The following is a 22,326-nucleotide window of genomic DNA, read 5'->3' as shown; positions in this document are numbered from 1 at the left end:
ACTTACTGGTTCTGTGAGGGAAGGGTCTTTTTCCAGGAACTGTACTATACAGTATGCCAGCTGCAGAGGGAAACACAATTAAAGATTGGTATCACATTCATGAACGGGGCATTTTCTGCAGAAGCTGATTGAAACAGGAGTGGTCTGTAATGTGCCAAAGCCAGTTATCAGATTTATTCATACATTTTCAGGAGTAACAGATGAACAGCATGCAGTTCAGCGCCATTCAACTGACAGTTAACCCTTTAGATGCCACTGTCACCTCAAACAGCAACACTTAAACGTTCTGACAGAGGGAGGGGGGGTCCTCCTCGCACCTGAACGGCCCACAGGAAACAAGATCTTAGACTACTTTTCAGTTACCCTGAAAGGTATGGCCCCCATCGCTGTCATGGAATTTTGCTTGTTAGGCACTGCTTCTGGCAAGGCTTAGTAAAATGCCTATTATATTTGTATTGCAGTATATTGCACAGTCAAGCAGAAGATCGCCACTGCAAGGCCATATGAGAGTTACAATTTTTTTTAATTAAAAGGCTTTTTTTAATTAGTAAATTTAAAAAAGCACATTTTTAAAAACTTTTCGAAGCGGTCGCATGAAAAAAAAAAAGAAAGAAAATATTGCTCTGTCCGTAAAACTGAAAAATATTAAACTATCATATTTGTTCTGCACGTTGAACAAATCAGAAAAAAAAAAACAAAACAAGAATTGTGCTCTCAGTTACCCAATCTTCAAAAAAAAAAAAAGAAAAGAAAAGAAAAAAATTGAACAAGCAGCGTCCAAAAGGTCTCGTGTGTCCCAACATGGTACCAACAAAAACTACACGTTGCTTTGCAAAAAAGAAAAACCCTCACAGAGCACCACTGCCGGAAAAGATAAAAAGTTCAGGGTATCAAAACATGGCAAGAAAGCATTTATTTATTAAAGGGGTTCTGACATGAATAATGTTTTTATGCTTTAGCAGCCATTGTTCCCTGGTCTGCCTAATGGACACAGGGAACCCATGGTTTAATGGCTGCTAAAGCATAAAAAGATAATACTTACCTTGTCTCCTGTTGTTGACATCGGGGGGGGGGGGGGGGGGGGGGTTATCTCCCGGCAGGCGCTGTTCCTCCTCTTCTGTCTGCACGAGCCGCGCCACTCCGGGATCGCGCGCATGCGCAGTGGAGAGGTGCCCTCTGACAGGAGTCAGGACGGGCTGCATCTCCACTGCGCATGCGCAGCACTCCGGAGTTCAGCCGGACGGACGGGCCGCCCACAGAAAGCACTGCTTGTGACGTTCACCTCGGAAGTGCCTGACGGACGGACCAGAGTGGGAAGCGGTCTTTTTGAACGCTCCTGCTCTGCTTTAAAGGCACAGAAGATGATGCCGGCTGGAGGGGACATGCCTGGCGATCGGGCCAGGCCAGGCAAGGGGAGTACAATTTTTTTTTTTTTTATGTCAGAACCCCTTTAAAGAGAGGCATTTTCAGTAGTACACCATTTAAAAGAAAGTCTATATAAATTTGGTATCGCCCTAATCACACTGACCCACAGAACAACACATGCTTTTTACTGCATCTTGAATACTGCAAAAGAACCCCCCCCATGGCAAAATTGCATTTTTCTTTCATTTCACCTCACTTAGAAACTTTTTAAAACATTTTCCAATACATTACATAGTACCACTGAAAAATACAACTCAGTCACATGAGGGCTTGTTTTTTTTGCGGGACAAGTCGGCAAAAAATTAAAGTGACTTTATTAATTTTGAAGGGGAGATGGAAAAATAGGAAGAAAAAAAACCCACAAAGGGCTGCAGGAAGAGGTAAAAGGAGTATTCCCCAAATGGACTTATCACCTATCCACAGAGATAAAACTCTGTGAAGGTGGGGAAAATAGGGGAATCCCGAAAATAGGGGTGTGTGTCCACTTCTCCTCATTACAGGATCCCTGCAGTGAAGAAATTGAATGAGGCGGCAGCTGAGCATGAGCTGTGCCATTCCATTCATCTTCAATTGGATGGCTAAAGATAGCCGAGTGCTTGTTCTTCCATCAGTCCCATTGAAGATGAATGGAGTGGCACCACGCATGCTCAAGCATCGATCCATTTAATCTCCTCCTCCCTGCAGACTGGAGTGGCACCACGCAGCTCCCAGGATTAATGCGAGTCTCAGTGGTGAAACCCCCGGCAATCAGACTTCTATCACCTATTCCGTGGATAGTCAATTTTGGGATAATCCCTTTAAGCAGCAGACTGATAACACTCCTGCTTCCTTCACAGGTGAGGCCAGTATAAGTATTCACAAAACACGAGAAGACAAAATGTAACCCTGGAAGACATAAAAGGATCATACCTGTGCGTGAAAGAGGGATAAGCTCCTGACTGTGTGCAGAGGGATCAGCACTTTCACAAGAAACTGTTTATGTTCTGCTTTTAGAGGTAATGCAAAGCCATTGATAATACTAAAAGAGAAAGCAACAACAACAACAAAAAGATCAATAGTTTAGTCAACAGAACATATATGGAATAAACGTAGGATCAGGTGCAGCAGATTTTTTTTGCTGTGTATTTTACAGCAAAAGTGCAGTGAATCCACAGCCAAATCCAAACATGTCAGACTGTGCTGCAGGTCAGATGATGCTTAGCGTGTAGAAGCAAGCTTCCCAGCAGGCCTGTTATCCAGATCATCAAGAGTCTGAGCGGTGAGACCCCAACCAATTAGCAAGTTATCCCCCATCCTGGGGAGAGGAGATAGCTTTTCATTGTGGTACACCCCCCTTTAAACAGTTCCACAACTTGGGATTCATAAAGTGGAAGGTATAATGCCAATACATCAAGGTGCAAGAATGAATCTTACCTTCCTAATATTTCCAGCAGTTCTGCTACACCATTAAAGTGTTCTGTTTCATAAACAAATCTACAATAAAAGGATGAAAACATTATTGTAGGATACAAATACTACAATCTTGAGGATCCGTTTCCACAAATGCATGCCCTGCCTAGATAAACGCCTCTTTAATGCATGCTTTTCAGCATTTCACTGTACGGACATAACGCATGCAATACACTTACCGTAGAAAAATATTGTTAATCTGTTTTCGAATAAATGCTCTAAGCCCGAGAAATTTGCCATAAATTCTGTGCAAGACTGTTTTTAAGTAGTCCCTTTCACGAGGGTCTTCACTGTCGAAAAGCTCTAAGAGCTGAAAAAGAAATGAGAGTTAGTATCCAATCAGGTTAAGAGCGATGCGCCAGAGCTTCATATTTACATGTAGTGGCCACTAACGACACCGTTAGCCCCGGTTCACAGATTATATATAGAAAAGCTGTTAGCCATACCAATCGCCTCCGTATTGGTCCCATATGTGTGTACCTCTGCTTCCCATAAAGCCGTTTTCTCATGAAGACCACCCTTGTCCACATGCCCCATTAGGACATAGAGGAAGCATCTCTCCATGAGCCAGAATGGAGAACTGCTCCATTTTGGTGAACTCGAGCAGTCTTTGTATTCCATGTAATCTCCCGGCAGCCGCCATTGCAGGTGAAAAGACTGGCTGGCCTCCATTTGCCAAAAATGTCAGGAGCAGGATCAGCTGATCACCCTGGTGGACACATTTTGGAATAGGATTGTGTCTGATGAGAAAGCTCCTTTAGATGAAAAATCCTTTCTTTTTAGCATCTCCTTACAGTGCGATATTAATCTATTACCCCTACCAATGACTTATGGAGGCATGAGGTTCATTGTGCATACAGCTGAAGGTGGTGAGACATTACTAGTGTACAATCACTACTTCAACAGTTTAGGGCGATAAGGCTGCTGGACTTGAAGAAGTTTGCCCCACTTATAGCTATATTGCTGCAGGAGGCAGACAGCTCTATACATTATGCAGTGGCCCAGGTTGGTACTGCAGGTCGAGTCCTATTCACTTGACTAGGTCTCAGTCTGCAACACCAATTTCGGGCCACTGCAATGTATGGAGGTGTCTGCTTCCTGCAGCAATATATCTAGAAGTGGGACATATTGTTTAAAGTATGCTTCAACTAATTTTCTCCCACATTAACTCAAGTTGGACGTGGAGAGACGCTACTGTATACTAGATGGTACAGGTGGAAAGGCAAGCATACAAAATTAGCAAAACTCCAGCAATCGGCTATTATCCCCAGGGAACCTGGCACTGGCTTTAGATGTATGCCAGCAATGTAATATACATGGATGGGGCCGGTCCACCAGAGCTGCTCTTGCTTAGTGGCCTCCCAGTTCTGGCACATGAAACGAGTGCCCCAATCGGGGTAACCCCTTTATTGACGTCCATATACTGGAACAGGGTATAAGAACAAGGGTCGTACAGAGACAAAACTTTGTGTTAGGAGTTTGCATTTCTCAATATCCATTGTGTTGGTGTAAACTACACATTATGTTTTGTGATTCCTGGAAACAACTGGCAAGTCCTAATTCCTACCTGCGAGGCTTGGTCTAATTGGAGCTCCACAACTATAGAGGGATAAGCAAACTACACACAAGAGCAGAAGAACGACGCAGCCTGCAATACGCCGGAGGCTTACTGAGGGATGCAAACACTTCTGGAATGTCAAAAGCAAACTGCTTGAATATGGTGCTGAATATGCAGGGCAAAATTGTTTGCACCACCTTGAAGAACTGATAGACTTAAAGGGGTATTTCGGCCACAGTACTACTATTCCTTATCAAAGCCACAGCCGTACATTAAACCTTTACCTAATGCATGTCCATTGTTTATTGCATTTTTGCAACCCATCATGTGACCCACCACTCCTGGAACTGTGGTGCTTCCAGTGACACCATATAGGAGCTTCCTTCCCTGTCCACTGACATCCGGCTCTGCGCGGTGAGGGGCAGGCGGACAGGGGAGGAAGCAGCTTGATATTCCAGAGCAGGAGCAGTGCTGAGCTCCTCAACTTACACTGTGTATGCCCAGGTGAGAAGATCCTTACTGCCAGATGGGGCTTTTTTTTTTTCTTCTACACAGACCATCATATTAGCACATAAGTTCTTTTAAAAGTTTGTGACCATTTAAACTCTGTCTATGCAGTGGATATGAAGCAGTTCTAGATGCGAAAAACAAAGCTACAGCTGCTATAAATATATACTGACATAGTGAAAAGGGGTAATCCCACCCCGGACAGTCAAGGGCGAGATGGCAACACCCTCTATACTAGTCAGCCCAAGTAGGGAAAAATCACCACCATCGTTAGCAGGACCATTAAGGTCACTAAGCCAATACGGATAATGCGTATGCCTCAGACTAACACCGGTGACAAGGAGGAGCGTACTAAGGCCGCTTTCGCCTCTGCTTTGGGGTTCTCGTTTCCTGCTCCATTTGTAAAGCAGGAAAGGGAAATCTCCTGGCCGAATAGGTCTTATGAAGGAACCAAACAGCATCAAACCGACCCCATTGACTATAATGGGGTCCGCTCGAATTCTGCTCAGCCATCTTACCGGAAGAGTAAGTGCTGCTTGCGGCGATATTTCTTCTGGTATTTTGTGCCGGATCTGCAATGGTACCTCTGGCTGGAGGTGTGAACCTGGCCTAGCAATGACACATTTCTGTTGCAACATACATTTTTGCAACAGGTTTTAGGTTGCCTGTCCACAGGCGGTGTGTTATACCGCCGCGGGAGCCGCAGCCAGGGAGAACTTTGTCATCGCGATTTTCCACGATCAACCCATCTATGATTAAAGGTTCATCACAGAGAATCGCGGCAAATTGCAGCAAGTCGCGATTTTTAGATGCGAGTGGAAAATTGTGAGCGATTTTCCGCTCCTGTACATTGGGCTGCGCTTTCCACAGTTATCCTATGGAAAGCATTCACTGTGTTACCCGTGTGCGGATTATCGCCATGGGTAATACAGTGAAATATCGCCCATCTGCACAATGGGGAAATGTAAACAGACACAGCAGTAACACATTCAGGCACTAGGTGGCAGAAGAGATCGCATTAAAAATGAACAGCTGAACTGGGAAGTTCCTCGAAGGACCAAATCTATAACATTAATCCAACTGGGTTTCCCCGCATGTGGTTAAAACTATAGGGCTTCTTAGGGCTCGTTCACACAAGCATATTTGCAAAAGCTTTGCGTGCATTACGCAGTGAATAGAACATATTACATTTAATGGGTTCATCCATAGGAGCGTATTTTTTCATGGGATATGCAATCGTGTAAAAAAAAAAGCAGGACATGATGTATCTTGGTGCACATGTGCAGACTGGGAGAGGCCATTGAAATCAATGGATTTGCATAAATGCACACGACATACACAGATAACATGCGTATTCACTGCACTTATATGCGCAAAATCAATGTGATTGTGTGCATTTTTGCGTGCGCATAAACACACGGTACATCTGTGTACACAAATACACACATGAGCAGGCAAAATACATAGGCGTAAGTGCATTTCAAATCGCACATACGTCTGTGCAAACAAGCCCTTAAAGTATATATTATCAATTCTAGGCACAAAATCATAGGTACAGGACATTAGGCCACTCTCTCATATGGCTACGGGAAAGAGCTGCGATTCTATTTTCGGTTTCGGAGGTAGCGTTCCTGCCTTTGACGGTCGCTTTAGCACAACCCATGGTTGAGGAGATGCGCTAAATGCAAAAAAATAGAACAGACAGCACTGCTGCAGTCACAATTCTGCACATCTCTCCCAACTCCCCGCACTGGTGATTTGCATTCTGCCAAGTACAGACACTGAATCACAGCCTGATGAAGGATCCACAACCTGTAGAATGTATGTGAATGAGGTTTAGAAATCCCGATTCATACAAGGAGAAAGAAAATCTATGCAGACTAAACAGCAGCATCAAGACTTCTTGTTTAAAGGGGTTGTCTCACCGCAGCCTTTATGTGTAACCCAACTGCTGATTGTGTGAGGGGGCAGAGAACATGCACTTTAGTGGGACTGCTGGAGATCGGACATTCTTATACCAGTGGTCCCATTGAAATGAAGGTATGCCCCACAATGCCCAGTCTATTGCCAGTGGTCCCATTGAAATGAATGTGTGCCCCCCACTTTGGGATGAGCCATGGATTACAGATATAGGCTGTGGTCAGATGCCACCTTTACAGCAATCTCAGTGTGCCACTTAATGCCTAAAGTTGTAGCCGAGATGGCCAAGTGAACGGACAGTAATATTGGCTCTTTGCTCTACAACACTATAAAGTACTGGCCAAGGAACACAAGTCCCTTTGTGTCTTCAGTCTTGCACCAATGTATTTAGTGTACTGCAATCCACCAGTAACAGTCATGGAAATCATTGGGTTGGTATGATAAATGCAACCTAATAACAAGTGTGATACAATATTGTTACTTTTACCACTCGCCTCCATGAATAAAAGCTGTGCGTTCATAGGAGAGGTGCGCAGAGTCCAGGGTGCGTTCATAGGAGATGTGCGCAGAGTCCAGGGGGTGTGATGTTTCTACTCACCTGCTGCCCCCTAATGCATGCACTGGGCTTCTTGGGCGCACGCCCCTGGACTTGGCGCCACCTTTCCTGTGAGCTCACAACTTTAGTTTAGGGGTTTCATAGGAGCTGACAGGTTTCTATTATATCTAAAACCGCTGCAATGGGCCCTTACATGGCATGTCTTCCACGGTACAGCGCTCACCAGCAGAAGCCTCAGTATTTATCCAATGTACTGAGAAAGCTTCCCTGCAAGATCATGAGAACTGTTTGCAGAGCTTGGCAGTAGCTTTAAAAATACATCTGAAAGGTTATTTTTGGGCTGTTGGTTGAAGTGTTTGCATAATTTACATGCTTATTATATCTAGCTAAGTAAAAGTGGATACAAAAGCAAGTGCCAGTCACTCCATGAGACGGCACGGGATTCTTAAAATGCTTGTCTCTTAGCAACACATGTCTTCCTCTGGGTCACCAAGAAACGCAACGGGCTTGGCAAGAAAAAGCTCATTCTCCAGGCCTAATGTTATGAGATCTCTATCAACAAGTTGACACTGAGCACCGGCCCGGAGACAGGAGCAGGCTCCTAACACTAGTGTTTAGGAGGAATGGGAATTAGTACTGGATTTATAGCATTAAGGATTGTCAAATAGATGTCAGACTGCCCACAACCCAAGAGTAGGGCACATGTGAGCGAGACCGCCCGCCTGCCAATCCTTAACAGCAATGAAGAGGTGTGCACCTCTTAATAAGTTTGGTGCATCTTAAGATGCCCGTGTGCCAGTAAGCAAGATCTACGGCTGCTACTAGCTGAGGCAGATGTGCATGATACTTCACACCTGATGTAAATATAGTAAATGTGTTGGGCTCCGACAGGCCGCAACCTTCCCACCAAGCGCAGCCACTTCACGTCACATAAGAAAATTGGTAAGTGAGGAGCAAAATGTTCACCAAGTCACACGTTACTACAGAGCAGTTGTGTGCAGGTATGGCGCATAGTCTATAATACATCCCGCCCTGTGTGTGCTGCGTGTTACTACTGGTATCTAAGCTACAAAAAAAACTTCCCATCTAAAATTGTAGTAGAAAAAAAACAACTTCTCACATTTCTCACACATCTGTAGGAGAGATCGTTTATTGCAGGAGAACTTGTATTTGACTAATTAATGCCACGCTCACATCGGCATACAGAGGCTCCATCACAGATCCAGCATGAAATGCCAGGTGGCTGAACAGAAACCGAACATACTCCATTGTAGTCATTGGGGTCTGTTAAATGCCACCCGTCTCTGTCACAAGGCGAGTCTATTCAGTTTGCAGGTCATAATGCAGCTGGGGGGAAAAGAAGCCTCTAAGGCCGCCTGCAGACGACCACGTCAGATCCTGACGCGAGAATTATCGCAGCGGGATACGAACCCGTGCCCCTGCACAGCCCTGCAGCTCACCCGCTCCGGGAGTCTCCTTGCTGCGCTATGTGCCAGCTGACGCATGCGCAGAGAGGAGCCGGCCTGTCACCACTGACATTTCTGTGTGGGCCTCTGAGACCCGCACAGAAATAGAACATGCCGCGATTTGTTCTCCAGGTGTGTTTTCATGTGGACAAATCACGGCCGTCTGCCTAGAATTGCGTTATCTAATGCAATCCTATGCAAGCGGGCATGGTGGAAATCCTGCGGGAAATCCTGCCGCGGAATTTCCGCCTGTGTGCAGGAGGCCAATGGCCGGCTTCACACGGAGGAGAAAATCACGCAAGATGTGGGTGTTGCGAGACACGCAAATCTTGCACGAACATGAACCCCATTCTTTTGAATGGGGTCATACACATAAGTGATTTGATGCAGGAAAAGAATCACGGCAGGCCCTATCTTGTTGTGTGCGCTCACATCGCATCTTTCATTGTTTCCAATGGGGCCGGCGGCAGCATCGCACCATGTGCTAGGTTTCCCCATTGAAAACAATAGAAGAAACTTAGCGATCCTCCGCTGCGGCCGACAACCGCAGCAAAGGATCATGGAGGAGTGTCTCCCATTGTATGCCAGCACACAGATTTTATTTTTACATGAAAGAGAAAATTGGAATCCGAGTACAGAATAGAGATGTTAAAAGGTGTTTAATGATCATGAGCTTTCTAGCTGGCTCACAGTGAGGACCCAAGCTGCTCCCCTATGATGTCCATATGCTCTAATAGTGCATATGGAAAGAGATGGTCTTTAAGCACAATATACATCAATAGGAAAAAGAACTTGACTTGTTACCGTGTCCCAAATATATATAAAACAATAGAACTATCTAAGGCCCAATGTGCGCAGGCAGATTTTATTTGCGGAACCTGCGCGGGAGATCCACAAATCAAGCCGCCCATTAGCATCCGCAGGACAGTAAAAAGCATGCGGATGTGATTTTCTTTTTTTTTTTCTCTGACATGCGGATCTCAAGCGCGGGAAGAAATCACAGCATGCTTCATTTTCCTGCAGATCCTGTGTGGACGGCTTCCTTTGAAGTCAACGGAAGCCGTCCGATCTGCAGACCACCCACAGCTGTCACTGTGGACACTCCGCAAATCCACGGAAAAGCAGGAGATTTGACAAAAAAATTTGCACTGTGCGTGCGCGTCAGCCGCCACGATGAAGAAAGAAGATCTGCACTGGATCTGAAGAGGTAAGAAAATGTATTTTCCTCCTCATGTCCACGGGCACGCACGGATTCCACTGCAGTATTCAGCACTGTAATCTGCATGCACGTGGACATGAGGCCTAAGAGGTATTTTCTCATCTTAAAAATATATTGCACACCCCAAGTGGGAATTCTGGTACGACAGAGGGGTCTCCTCCGTTCAGGATACTTGTCTTCTTGGCGAGAGTGGAAAGCAGTTACAAATGTCTCTTGCTCTGGGGGACCTGTCCTGTATTACAAACAGTAGAGGTGTAATGCTTCATTTCTCCTATGGAGGGACTGCTAGGTTTCCCCAGGTTTTCTTTGTAATCTGCTTATTGCCAAGGGACCCTTCCAATGCCCCTTTTACACAGGATGATTCTCGTTTGAACAAGTGGAGGAGCAAGTGACGTCACGATAATTCCTTCACAGTTGTTTGCGCTCTTGTGGAGTGTTTAGACAGGCAGATCATCGGTGTGGATTGCACACATCTCACCCAGTCCTTCATATTCTATGTGAAACACTGAGCAGAGTGTGTTTAGATGTAGTAAAAAGTGAGAGCGCTGGCAATGATTCATATGCAGACTGACACTGAGTGACAAACAAAAAGTGAGCGACGGCTCCTGTTTAGATGTAACTATTATCGCGCACTTTTGTTTGAGCGACAACCGTTAAATGTAAAAGGGCCTCAACAAGCAGGGATTGTCCAAAGCTAACTTAAGCATTCTACATAAAGAAAGTAATGTAAACAAAATTACAGAATTGATAGAACATGAATGTATAAGTTAGATAATAAGATGTGCTTACCTGTAATACAAATTTTTGATCTATGTACTTTTTGGCAATACTGGGCTGAAATTCTTGGCTTTCCAAAAATCGTATGAAAAATTCATATACAAGCTGTAAGAAAACAGATGATGAACAGTCAGTCAGTGAGGGTTTCACCCATTTTCAGGCTGGTGGCCCCTTGTTCTCTAACACAGGTGCAGGTCCTAAAGATAGGACCTGCACCTTTGAGAACTCTATGGTATATGGGTATGTCATAAATATGTGAAATGAGAATTCTGCATTAAGAAAGGGACCACCAATACACAATTAAGGATTTACCAATTAACAGTTTTGTCATAAAATGTGGCGTAATGTCGTTCCTTCTGGTTTCAGTTCCAGCTGTAGAGGTGGTTGTGAATGCATAGTTACTCGGTGATTGTAATACAGTACATATCAGTGTAGAACCACATGGAGGTTTATTCCTCACATATTAAAGAAGTATTCTCCTCTGGAAGCAAATGCCAATGAGTCCATATGAGCCACAAGCATGAGCTCTAATGAAGGAGTGGTAAAAAAATAATGTGCGCTTTCTCTATACACTACTTATACTGATGATTTAAAGGGGTGTTCCATTCTTTTGGCCATCATTGACCTACCCTCGGGATAGATCATCAACATACGATTGGCGGGGGTGCACCATTCAGGATCCCCACCAATCAGCTGAACCTCCAGTCCGCTGTCAGTGCAGCAGAATGATGTCATCATCAATTTTCGGGGCTGAAAGTGTAATAAAGGCTTTGCTCCCATTAAAATCAATGGTCAGATCAACGGATTGAACAAGGGATACACCTTTTATTCAGCCCCACATAAATCATATTCCCGAATCGACTGGGCACTAATCTCAACCCATCTACTCCCCGTACTAGCCCAATCAAGGCATATCCCCTGCGCATGGTCAGACCATGATATTGTCCTCACACACCTCATAAGCTCGTCCCCCAAACCTATTTCTAGAAGATGGAGACTTAATGAATCGCTGTTAAAGGATCCCACAACACGGGCTCAGATAAATGACAAATTAAATGAGTACATAGCAACAAATGACAACGAAGCCTCCACGCCAGTCTGGATCTGGTTAGCACACAAGGCCTTCATGCGAGGTCAAATATCCAAAATAGCCTCCATCAAAAAGAAAGAAAAATCGCAGGCCCTACAAGCCCTGGAAAGACAACTTGTACTACTTGAAATAGCTAACCAGCAGCGCCCCAGTATAGCCTTAACTAAAAAAATAAGAGATGCAAAACTTCAAATAAACCTATTATACACAACCCAGGCAGAAAAAGCACTCCAATGGACGCAAGCGACCTATTTCAAGTTAGCTAACAAACCAGACAAATTACTGGCAGCCCGCCTCAGAGCAAAGGAAAGAATCAATATAGTACACTCCATCAGAACAGAAAGTGGGACCTGCACGTCAAACCCCGATAAAATTGCCCGCACATTCTCCGACTTCTACAATAAACTATACAAATACAAACCCCAGAAATCCCCTTCCGCTCCCCAGAAATACCTAGAAAACATACAGCTTCCACAGATTGCAGAGCACCAAAATGAACACCTTAACCAACATATAACGGTGGAAGAAGTAGAAGATACTATCAAAAACCTAAAACCAGGAAAAGCACCAGGCCCGGACGGTCTAACGGCCTTATACTATAAAAAGTTCATACACACTCTCACCCTCCCATTAACACGCTTCTATAATAATATCATACTAGGAGAAGCAATCCCTGAAGAATTCTTAAAAGCACATATAACAGTCATCCCCAAGCCCAATAAGGACCATACCTCCACTAAGAATTACAGGCCCATATCTTTATTAAACTTAGACTATAAAATCTTAACCAGCATATTAGCCAAACGTTTAAACGCCTTCCTCCCCACTTTAATTAAAAAAGACCAGGTAGGTTTTATACCGTCCCGACAAGCACCGGACAATATCAGAAAGGTCCTTAATTTAATACATATCGCAAAGTCACATAAAAACCCGCAAGTAACACTGGCCCTAGACATTGAAAAGGCCTTTGATAGCCTCTCATGGGACTACCTATTTGCAGTGTTAGATAGAGCAGGAATAAAGGGGAACTTCATTACAGCACTCCAAGCCCTCTACTCAACCCCCTCTGCTGAACTAAAACTACCCTCTTCCACACCAAACAAAATAAAGGTCCAGAGGGGAACGAGACAGGGTTGTCCATTGTCTCCAGCCCTCTTCGCAATGGCGATGGAACCCCTGGCCCAGATGATAAGAGAGAACCCAAATATTTCTGGGGTTAGGGCGGGAGATAAAGAGTATAAAGTCACCCTCTTCGCGGATGATATCCTACTCACACTAACCAAACCACTCACTTCACTACCAAACTTGATAAAAATCCTGGACTCCTTTGCAGAAGTCTCAGGATTGGTAGTCAATATGGACAAAACAGAAGCTCTGCTCCACAATACCCCTACACACCTCCAGAAACTCCTAGAATTAAACTTTGGATTCAAAGCTAGTCCGCACTACATCACCTACTTAGGTGTTAAATTAGCCTCAAATATAGACGCACTATACAAATGGAATTATCCCCCCTTATTTACCTCTCTAAAGGCTGACCTGAAGAAATGGAGCCAAACCACAATCTCATGGATAGGCCGTATCAACTCGGTCAAAATGAACATACTGCCGCGACTCCTATACCCATTCAGGTGCCTACCTATAAACATCCCCCCAAAAGAATTAAAAGATATGCAAAGAGCTATATTTCATTTCATCTGGGGAAACAAAAAACCTAGAATCAAACAGAAAATAATGCACTACCATAAAAGAATAGGAGGACTATCGGTACCTAATCTAAAGAAGTACTACCTAGCAGCCCAATTAACACAAATCCCCTCAATGATGGCAGGCTCAAAAAAACCTCTATGGGTCGACATAGAAGCCTCTCTTATCAGACCACTGGACCTGAGAACCATCTTCTGGGACAGAAGTTGGAAATCCATAAATATAGCACATAAAGCTCCACTAACGCACCACCAATTCCTGATATGGAGAAAAAACAGATTCAAATTCAAATTAATGTCTCCTATTTCACCGCTGACACCAGTGATCCCCAACCATGCATTCCCACTGAGTCTCCAGGAAGAAAACTTTAAGTGGTGGCGAGTCAACCGCATTACACTCCTCCACCACTTTACAGATCAAAATAAAATCCTTTCCCCACAACAATTGACTGAAAAATACTCGATACCAAAAGACTTATGGCTCGAGCTACACCAAATACACAGCTTCATACACACCTTACAAAACAAGACTAGGCCCCAGACAACCCCCACACCTCTCGAAAGAGTCTGCCTCCGGTCCCCACTCCAACCAGGCATAATCTCCGCGCTGTACTCAAGCATGAACAAACCCCTCACAGAAACAAAATTACCATTTATGCAGCGCTGGGAAACAGACCTGGGTATCTCCATGTCCTTGCCCTGCTGGCATCACTGCTGCACTTTCACAGCAAAAGGAAGCCATCAAGTGACCCTTGCAGAGTCGGCAATAAAAATCCTACATAGAGCATACCTAGTTCCCACCACAGTCCACAAATACTCCCCTGCTACCTCCCCAAACTGCTTCAGAGGGTGCGACAGTCTGGGAACAATAGCACACACATGGTGGACCTGCCCCCTGGTCACTAGATTATGGAAAGAAGTAGCAAAACTGATAACAGGGGTCCTGAAAAAGGCCTTTCCCGTCTCACCAACTGTATGTCTCCTGGCTGACAAACCTAAAGGATACAACAACCAGCAGCACAAATTGTCACAACAGATCTGTATGGCAACCAAAATATACATAGCTTCACAGTGGCTCTCACCCATCCTTTCTTTAGAACCAATTAAGGCCAGAATATCTAGAATGATGCTCTATGAAAAACTGTCGGCCATGAGGGAAGACAGCATGGACCTTTTCCTCAAGACGTGGGAGCCATGGGCAGAACACCTAGCTATTTCGGGCCTAAGCAGGTCACTCCATGCTTGAAACCCCAAACGGAGAAGAAATTCTAGTAAAACACACTAGTCAAGAATAAATAGGACATAAACAGCAACGTAAGAATAAGTACAAAACAAACAATAGCTAAGAAAATAAAATTACAAACAACCACAAGACGAGGAGGAGACTTAGACAGAAAAGAACTCATAAACACAGGCTCACAAGTAGAAACTAGAATGCGTGTGGAACATTACTTTCACTGTTTACAACACCGTATGTCTAATATGTTAACTGTTCATTAAATAAGCATTGTATATGTATACCCCCTGCGCGGGGAACTATTTTGCGTAACACTTCAAAAAATGTTAAAAACTCAATAAAACTCTTTTGAAACAAAAAAAATCAATGGTCAGAGCTGTAAGTGTAATAAGAAGCATCATTGACTTCAATGGGAGCGAAGCCTATATTAATGCACTTCTGGCCCTGAGCACCAATGGTTACGTCCAGCCCCGCTGCACTGAAAGAGGGTAGGAGGATCAGCTGATCGGCGCAGATCTCAAGCAGTGAACCACCACTGCTCAGCTGTTAATGGCCTGTCCTGAGAATAGGTCATCAATAGTAAAAGCTTGGAATACCTCTTTAATGTCTCAAGCAGTAAAACAACTAGAACCTGCAGGCAATTTTTGCATACTTGATCCGTTTGGCTTCTTTATTGCCAAGTAATTCCATAAATGGAGAGAGGAGGACAAACATCTCTTTGCCACTCTGTGAGTGAATTTAGTTTGTCTTTTTGTTGAGTCCTCAGCTTATGTCTCAGACATATAAAGTTTCATTCTTAAGACAGAAGCAGATTTTCCGCACTTGAATATATACCAAGAGTGGAAGCTAGAACCCGACAGACGACAAGGGAAGCAATGCATCTCACTGTGTACTTACATGCAATGCTACCTTGCTATAGACAGCACAGTGCAGACATACCTGTAAGTGCGGCCACGACGCCTCAAGGGTAGGTTCATCTTCTTCAGGGTCAAACTCGTTGCTGTCGCTCGGAGGAAGGGTCCTAAATATATTGCAAGATACCTAGAACAAGAAAATGTATAATTAATAACAGCACTTGAGTTTTCTGAGGCTCCTGCGATGCCGTGGCATCTGTGTATGTAGAGGTACAAGCTGTTATACAAGGGTGACAAACATCTGTACTTTACTGACTTTGCCAGGTTTTGGAGCAATTCGGTCTAATAATTACAAAGCCGATATAAATGCAAACACCGGTGTAGTACCTATAGGTGAATGGGTGTGTTAAAAAGGGAGGAAGAGTTCACACCAAGTTAAAGTGCTTGCATGGGCATACTCATCCACCCAATCCGACACTGGGCATAGAGAAACAACTGAACGCTGGGGGTTTGGATTGACAAGGCATAGTCTAATTAACGGGACCTGTGCACTATACTTATTGGGCGTCTCATGGAAAGATGACTGGGGAAGGCAATGGCAAACCACCCCGCAAAAACAGTCTGCCAAGAAAACGTCACGATGCGACGTCACCCTAGGAGTCGGTCATGACTCGGTGCTTGCACCAGGGGACTTTATCTTTACCTATTTTCTCTTGTCTTGTCTTCAGAAATCTCTCTGTAAAAAGAGAATCTGTCAGCTCCTATGAACCGCATAAGCTAAACTGATGGGCTCTTAGGAGCTGAAACGCTGAGTCCAGGGATGTATCATACGTACCTTCCCCACTGCTGTCATGCTGTGCGCTGACAAAGCCGCCAGTGTATGCCTCCAGCAGATGACTTGTGCACGCACATAGAGGACTAGTCCTCTCATTCTATGCCTGCAGCTATCTAATCTGCTGGATGCATACAGCGGTGGCTTTGAGAACAGAGTGTGGAAGCGCAGAAGAGGGCAAGTATAATACTCATAGCCCTGGACTCAGCATTTCAGCTCCTGTTAGCCCATACATTTAGCTTATGGGGCTCAAAAGAACAAGGAGACTCCCTTTAAGACCAACCAGTTTACTTTAAACCACCAGTCCAGTGTAGGAAAATGGGTCAGGAAATATAGGAAGCCAAACACCAAAACAGGTCACAGTAATTGGGATGCTGGGCATAATATTAGAAGCTTGATTATTCAAGACCTCTCCTCAGTCGCGAATATTTAACAAGTACCGCTGACTAATGACGGACTAACGTTAATACAGAGTACCATAATTCCCTTCCACTAATTGCCTGGATGTTTTGATCTTTTAGGCTCACCTCTTCGTAGTTTTTGAAATGCAAGTTTACCACTAATGTGTGTTTCCAGTCTCAGACATGAGTTGCTTTAAAGTCAGTTAAACTATTAGCGTGGAGAAACTTCTAGGTGTGGGGAGGAAGCATTCAGCATCTAGATTAAGATCACTCTTTACTGGGCGATAGATGGTAGAAGTCAATATTGTTTTAGGATTAGACTCCCAATACAAAAAAGATTACAGAGACTTCTGTAGTCCTCAACATTTCCGTAGCCCCCTGCGTGGGGTCTTTGCGGCAGATTAGTTCCAATTCATTTGGCTTTCAAAAATCCAATACCTACCTTACAAACATAAAAGTATTAAAAGGGGCAAGAAATATAAAAAAGGTCAACAACTAATATAGCGGATAATATAATTAAAGAAAGAACTGCTAATCATTCACATGTATGTAAATGTGGTTGTAGGACCTCGGAAGTGGAGAGATGTGAGATAAAGAAGTTTGGGCCAAACATTTCCATGGAGTTTATGATTGGTGAGAGTCCAACCTATGGGACCCCCACGGATCCTGGGAATGAAGAGGCTACAGAAAGTGGAAGTGCCGCTTCCGCTATTTAACCTGATGATCGCGTGAACGTTGGGTGCCCACTACTGGCACAGTGGCAGAGCTGCAGGGTCTTAGCAGACCCAAATCAGCTCTGCCAGTGACCAATGACACTACAGGTGGATATTTTTCCCTATAACTGGGACTCCTATGGTTGCCCCAGTTACAGGGGGAAAAGTGAAATTAAAAAGAAAAAAAAGCAGACAATGTGAATGACCCCCAGAGGTCTTCTATGACGTCATGGGGAATATAGATGGTGGAGTGGAGTGAACTGGTTGTCTAGATGGCAGCGTTCCTTCCCTTGATGAGTTTTTCATCCTGTACTTTGAAGGAGGAAGCAGTGTGTTTATAATTATATCCCGACTTCCCCTGTATGTGTAGGGAAGGCTTCACGCAGCGGGCTGCGGATGGTAGCCACTGCGAGAAGCCAGTCGCACAAATGATGCCTAGTGTTATCATCCTAATATACACGACACCGCTCTGCCATTCAGCTTCTATAGCACCAACCTATTCCACTACACTGTGCTTTACCCCAACACGGTCCAATTTCACCATCTGCTACACTTAAACTGGTTTCACACGGGCAAGAGCGATTTTGGTCAGTAAAAACGAACCATTTTCGATGCCATGTTTAATCACGCATGTTTCTCTGCTCTGTACGGCCTGTGTTTTGTTTTTAAACAAGTGTTCCCCATGCGTAAGAACGCACAGCACTTGCATGGAAATTGCATGCAAATCACATGATGTGCGATTGTGACACATTTTATTTTCAACACTCCCATGGAAGATACTGGGCCATTTCATGGGACGAACATTTTTTTAAAAATAAAATCACATAAATAAAGGACATGATCCAAGTTAGAAAAACTGCTGCATCGGTCTGAGAGGGGGAAAAATAGATAAAAATCTCTTGTGTAAATTAACTCACTGAAATAATTGGTTTCTTTTCCTCAGCAAATTCTATCCATCTCAGAAATCGAACAAAACTCACAAGGTAAAGGTGAATACAACCCTCGGCCTCATTCACACAGGCCACTGTGGGTCAGCGAAAAAAATAAAAATGTGTTTTCACTGCGTGTACAAGTGTGCTTTTAGCAAATATGCGGCATGAACTGTGTTTTTCATGTGCACTTAAAGAAAAACAAACATCAGGCAGACCTATTATGTAACATCCGTTTTCAGTGCGTTATTTTTTTTTTACACTCCCATACACTTTCAAGGGGAATTCTGGTCCACAATAGGAAGCAAAATGGGACACACAGGGCGGGGGGGGGGGGAGGCCTGAGCGCAAGACGCGCAGGCGGCGGGGGGGGGGGGGGGGGGGAGGCCTGAGCGCAAGACGCGCAGGCGGCGGGGGGGAAAGCCCTGAGCGCAAGACGCGCAGGCGGCGGGGGGGAAAGCCCTGAGCGCAAGACGCGCAGGCGGCGGGGGGGAAAGCCCTGAGCGCAAGACGCGCAGGCGGCGGGGGGGAAAGCCCTGAGCGCAAGACGCGCAGGCGGCGGGGGGGGAAAGCCCTGAGCGCAAGACGCGCAGGCGGCGGCGGGGAAAGCCCTGAGCGCAAGACGCGCAGGCGGCGGGGGGGAAAGCCCTGAGCGCAAGACGCGCAGGCGGCGGGGGGGAAAGCCCTGAGCGCAAGACGCGCAGGCGGCGGGGGGGAAAGCCCTGAGCGCAAGACGCGCAGGCGGCGGGGGGGAAAGCCCTGAGCGCAAGACGCGCAGGCGGCAGGGGGGAAAGCCCTGAGCGCAAGACGCGCAGGCGGCGGGGGGGAAAGCCCTGAGCGCAAGACGCGCAGGCGGCGGGGGGGAAAGCCCTGAGCGCAAGACGCGCAGGCGGCGGGGGGGAAAGCCCTGAGCGCAAGACGCGCAGGCGGCGGGGGGGAAAGCCCTGAGCGCAAGACGCGCAGGCGGCGGGGGGGAAAGCCCTGAGCGCAAGACGCGCAGGCGGCGGGGGGGAAAGCCCTGAGCGCAAGACGCGCAGGCGGCGGGGGGGAAAGCCCTGAGCGCAAGACGCGCAGGCGGCGGGGGGGAAAGCCCTGAGCGCAAGACGCGCAGGCGGCGGGGGGGAAAGCCCTGAGCGCAAGACGCGCAGGCGGCGGGGGGGAAAGCCCTGAGCGCAAGACGCGCAGGCGGCGGGGGGGAAAGCCCTGAGCGGAAGACGCGCAGGCGGCGGGGGGGAAAGCCCTGAGCGGAAGACACGCAGACCGGGGGGAGCCCTGAGCGGAAGACACGCAGACCGGGGGGAGCCCTGAGCGGAAGACACGCAGACCGGGGGGAGCCCTGAGCGGAAGACACGCAGACCGGGGGGAGCCCTGAGCGGAAGACACGCAGACCGGGGGGAGCCCTGAGCGGAAGACACGCAGACCGGGGGGAGCCCTGAGCGGAAGACACGCAGACCGGGGGGAGCCCTGAGCGGAAGACACGCAGACCGGGGGGAGCCCTGAGCGGAAGACACGCAGACCGGGGGGAGCCCTGAGCGGAAGACACGCAGACCGGGGGGAGCCCTGAGCGGAAGACACGCAGACCGGGGGGAGCCCTGAGCGGAAGACACGCAGACCGGGGGGAGCCCTGAGCGGAAGACACGCAGACCGGGGGGAGCCCTGAGCGGAAGACACGCAGACCGGGGGGAGCCCTGAGCGGAAGACACGCAGACCGGGGGGAGCCCTGAGCGGAAGACACGCAGACCGGGGGGAGCCCTGAGCGGAAGACACGCAGACCGGGGGGAGCCCTGAGCGGAAGACACGCAGACCGGGGGGAGCCCTGAGCGGAAGACACGCAGGCCGGGGGGAGCCCTGAGCGGAAGACACGCAGACCGGGGGGAGCCCTGAGCGGAAGACACGCAGACCGGGGGGAGCCCTGAGCGGAAGACACGCAGACCGGGGGGAGCCCTGAGCGGAAGACACGCAGACCGGGGGGAGCCCTGAGCGGAAGACACGCAGACCGGGGGGAGCCCTGAGCGGAAGACAGACCGGGGGGAGCTCTAAAGCAGAAGACACACAGACCGGGGGGAACCCTGAGCGGAAGACACACAGACAGGGGGAGCCATGAGCGGAAGACACACAGACAGGGGGAGCCATGAGCGGAGGACACACAGACAGGGGGAGCCATGAGCGGAGGACACACAGACAGGGTTGCCTTTACTTGGCAGGACTCACCATTCTTACTACTTCAGGGTACGTCTGTTCTGTGAGGCAGCCTCTGCTTATCGTGATGTAGTCAACCAGCTCGTTCAGAGTAGACCGTTTGTATTCCTTCATTTTAAGATCAGACAGTGTATCCATGAAATCAAAAATTACACAGCACTGCTGAAGCTTCTTGAGGAACAGCTCAGGCTGCTCTGTGGTTGTGACGTCTGAAATACAAAATAGTCGGCGTTAGACCACCACCATAACTGCATACTTCTGCACAGCAGCTGCACTCACAAGCCCAACACATCATCTCACAAAGAGCCACACAAGTAACGGGTTCTGGAGGGTCTCAAAACTGCAGAAACGTGAAAACAGTGATCGTGGAGAGAACCCGCTGCGCTGTTTAACCAGACTCTGTCATCTAAGTATAGCCCTATAAGCTAAGCTGATGGGCTCAAAGTGACCCATGGATGTAAGTATTACTTACCTCCCCGGTCGTTCCCCCAGTATGAGCGCTGAAGGCCACTGAAAGCATTGAGCAGTGTAGACTACTAATAGACTACTTAGCAGCACCAGTCAATGCACTGCAGCGGCGGCTTTAAGCGCTCACACCAGGTGAACGATGAGGGAGGTAAGTAGAAGACTTACATCCCTGGTACTTCAGGGTTCACCTACTTTCAGCCCATAAACACAGATTTTAGAGCTGTAGGTAGATGATAGATTCACATTAAGTGAAAAAAATGTAATTCCTTTTCTTAGAATTCTGCATTGTGCCGTTCCTCTGTTATTCCTCCTGAAAACACAAGAATTAATTGAAACAACAAGTATGACCCTTCCTCAATAAAGGCATTTTCCTACATGGTCTGACACTGAGCACTGGTCTCCAATCCTTCCAGGTCGGCAAATCAGTATATGAATTTGTGAGCAAAATCCAGCTACTACCCTGTTTCCCTGAAAATAAGACCTACTCTGAAAATGATTTTTGATGATGCAGATTGATTTTTCAAGACTTTTGAGGATGCTTGAAATATAAGCCCTACTCCCAAAGTAAGCCCTAGTTAGTGAATTTAAAAAATCAATTAAAATAGTGCCCAGGCAGCTATACAGGTAAAAAAAAAGTGAAATTTCTTAGAGCAAAAAATTAATATAAGACACTGTTTTATTTTCGGGGAAACAGGGTATACGATTGCCCAGGCTTATTTAAGGGGTTGCCCAACTTAAATTTTTTCTCAATTGTCCCCAGTAGCGCCTCGCCCTGCATTAGCCACCCCACCTTGATTTTGTTTGCATGTCTTTCGGTGTTCCTGGCACTTCGTTATGGTCCTGGACAAACTGCCAGGTCACTTCAGTCGCCGTCCTGCGGAGTCCCATGAGTGGTAGCACTGGTTTCCATGCCAGTGCTAATTCTGCCCTTCACCTGCACACAACTGTATTTGCCCGCCCACTACACCCAAAGAGGACATACTGAGGCCTCTTCAAGCTGTGGGCATCCTTCCAAAGAGC

At 46.6% G+C, this 22,326-nt stretch overlaps 1 protein-coding gene across 4 annotated transcripts in view; it reads right to left on the bottom strand.

Annotated features, from left to right (window-relative positions):
- The window catches only part of PPP2R5E (protein phosphatase 2 regulatory subunit B'epsilon), a 93,415-nt gene that overhangs the window by 12,286 nt on the left and 58,803 nt on the right, over positions 1-22,326 (bottom strand). For all 4 annotated transcript variants that reach the window (XM_066608190.1, XM_066608189.1, XM_066608193.1 and 1 more), the window contains exons 3-9: positions 20,851-21,047; positions 15,850-15,951; positions 10,890-10,982; positions 3,054-3,184; positions 2,839-2,898; positions 2,335-2,443; positions 7-60 (exon numbers count right to left, since the gene is read on the bottom strand). In XM_066608190.1, coding sequence (XP_066464287.1) covers positions 7-60; positions 2,335-2,443; positions 2,839-2,898; positions 3,054-3,184; positions 10,890-10,982; positions 15,850-15,951; positions 20,851-21,047 — 746 coding nt within the window. The remainder of the gene's footprint in view (positions 1-6; positions 61-2,334; positions 2,444-2,838; positions 2,899-3,053; positions 3,185-10,889; positions 10,983-15,849; positions 15,952-20,850; positions 21,048-22,326) is intronic.

The sequence above is a fragment of the Eleutherodactylus coqui genome, chromosome 6 (genome assembly GCF_035609145.1).
Source record: "Eleutherodactylus coqui strain aEleCoq1 chromosome 6, aEleCoq1.hap1, whole genome shotgun sequence".
Taxonomy (NCBI): Eukaryota; Metazoa; Chordata; class Amphibia; order Anura; family Eleutherodactylidae; genus Eleutherodactylus; species Eleutherodactylus coqui.
The sequence above is the reverse complement of the archived record's forward strand: the minus strand, read 5'-3'. Positions and strand labels throughout refer to the sequence as shown.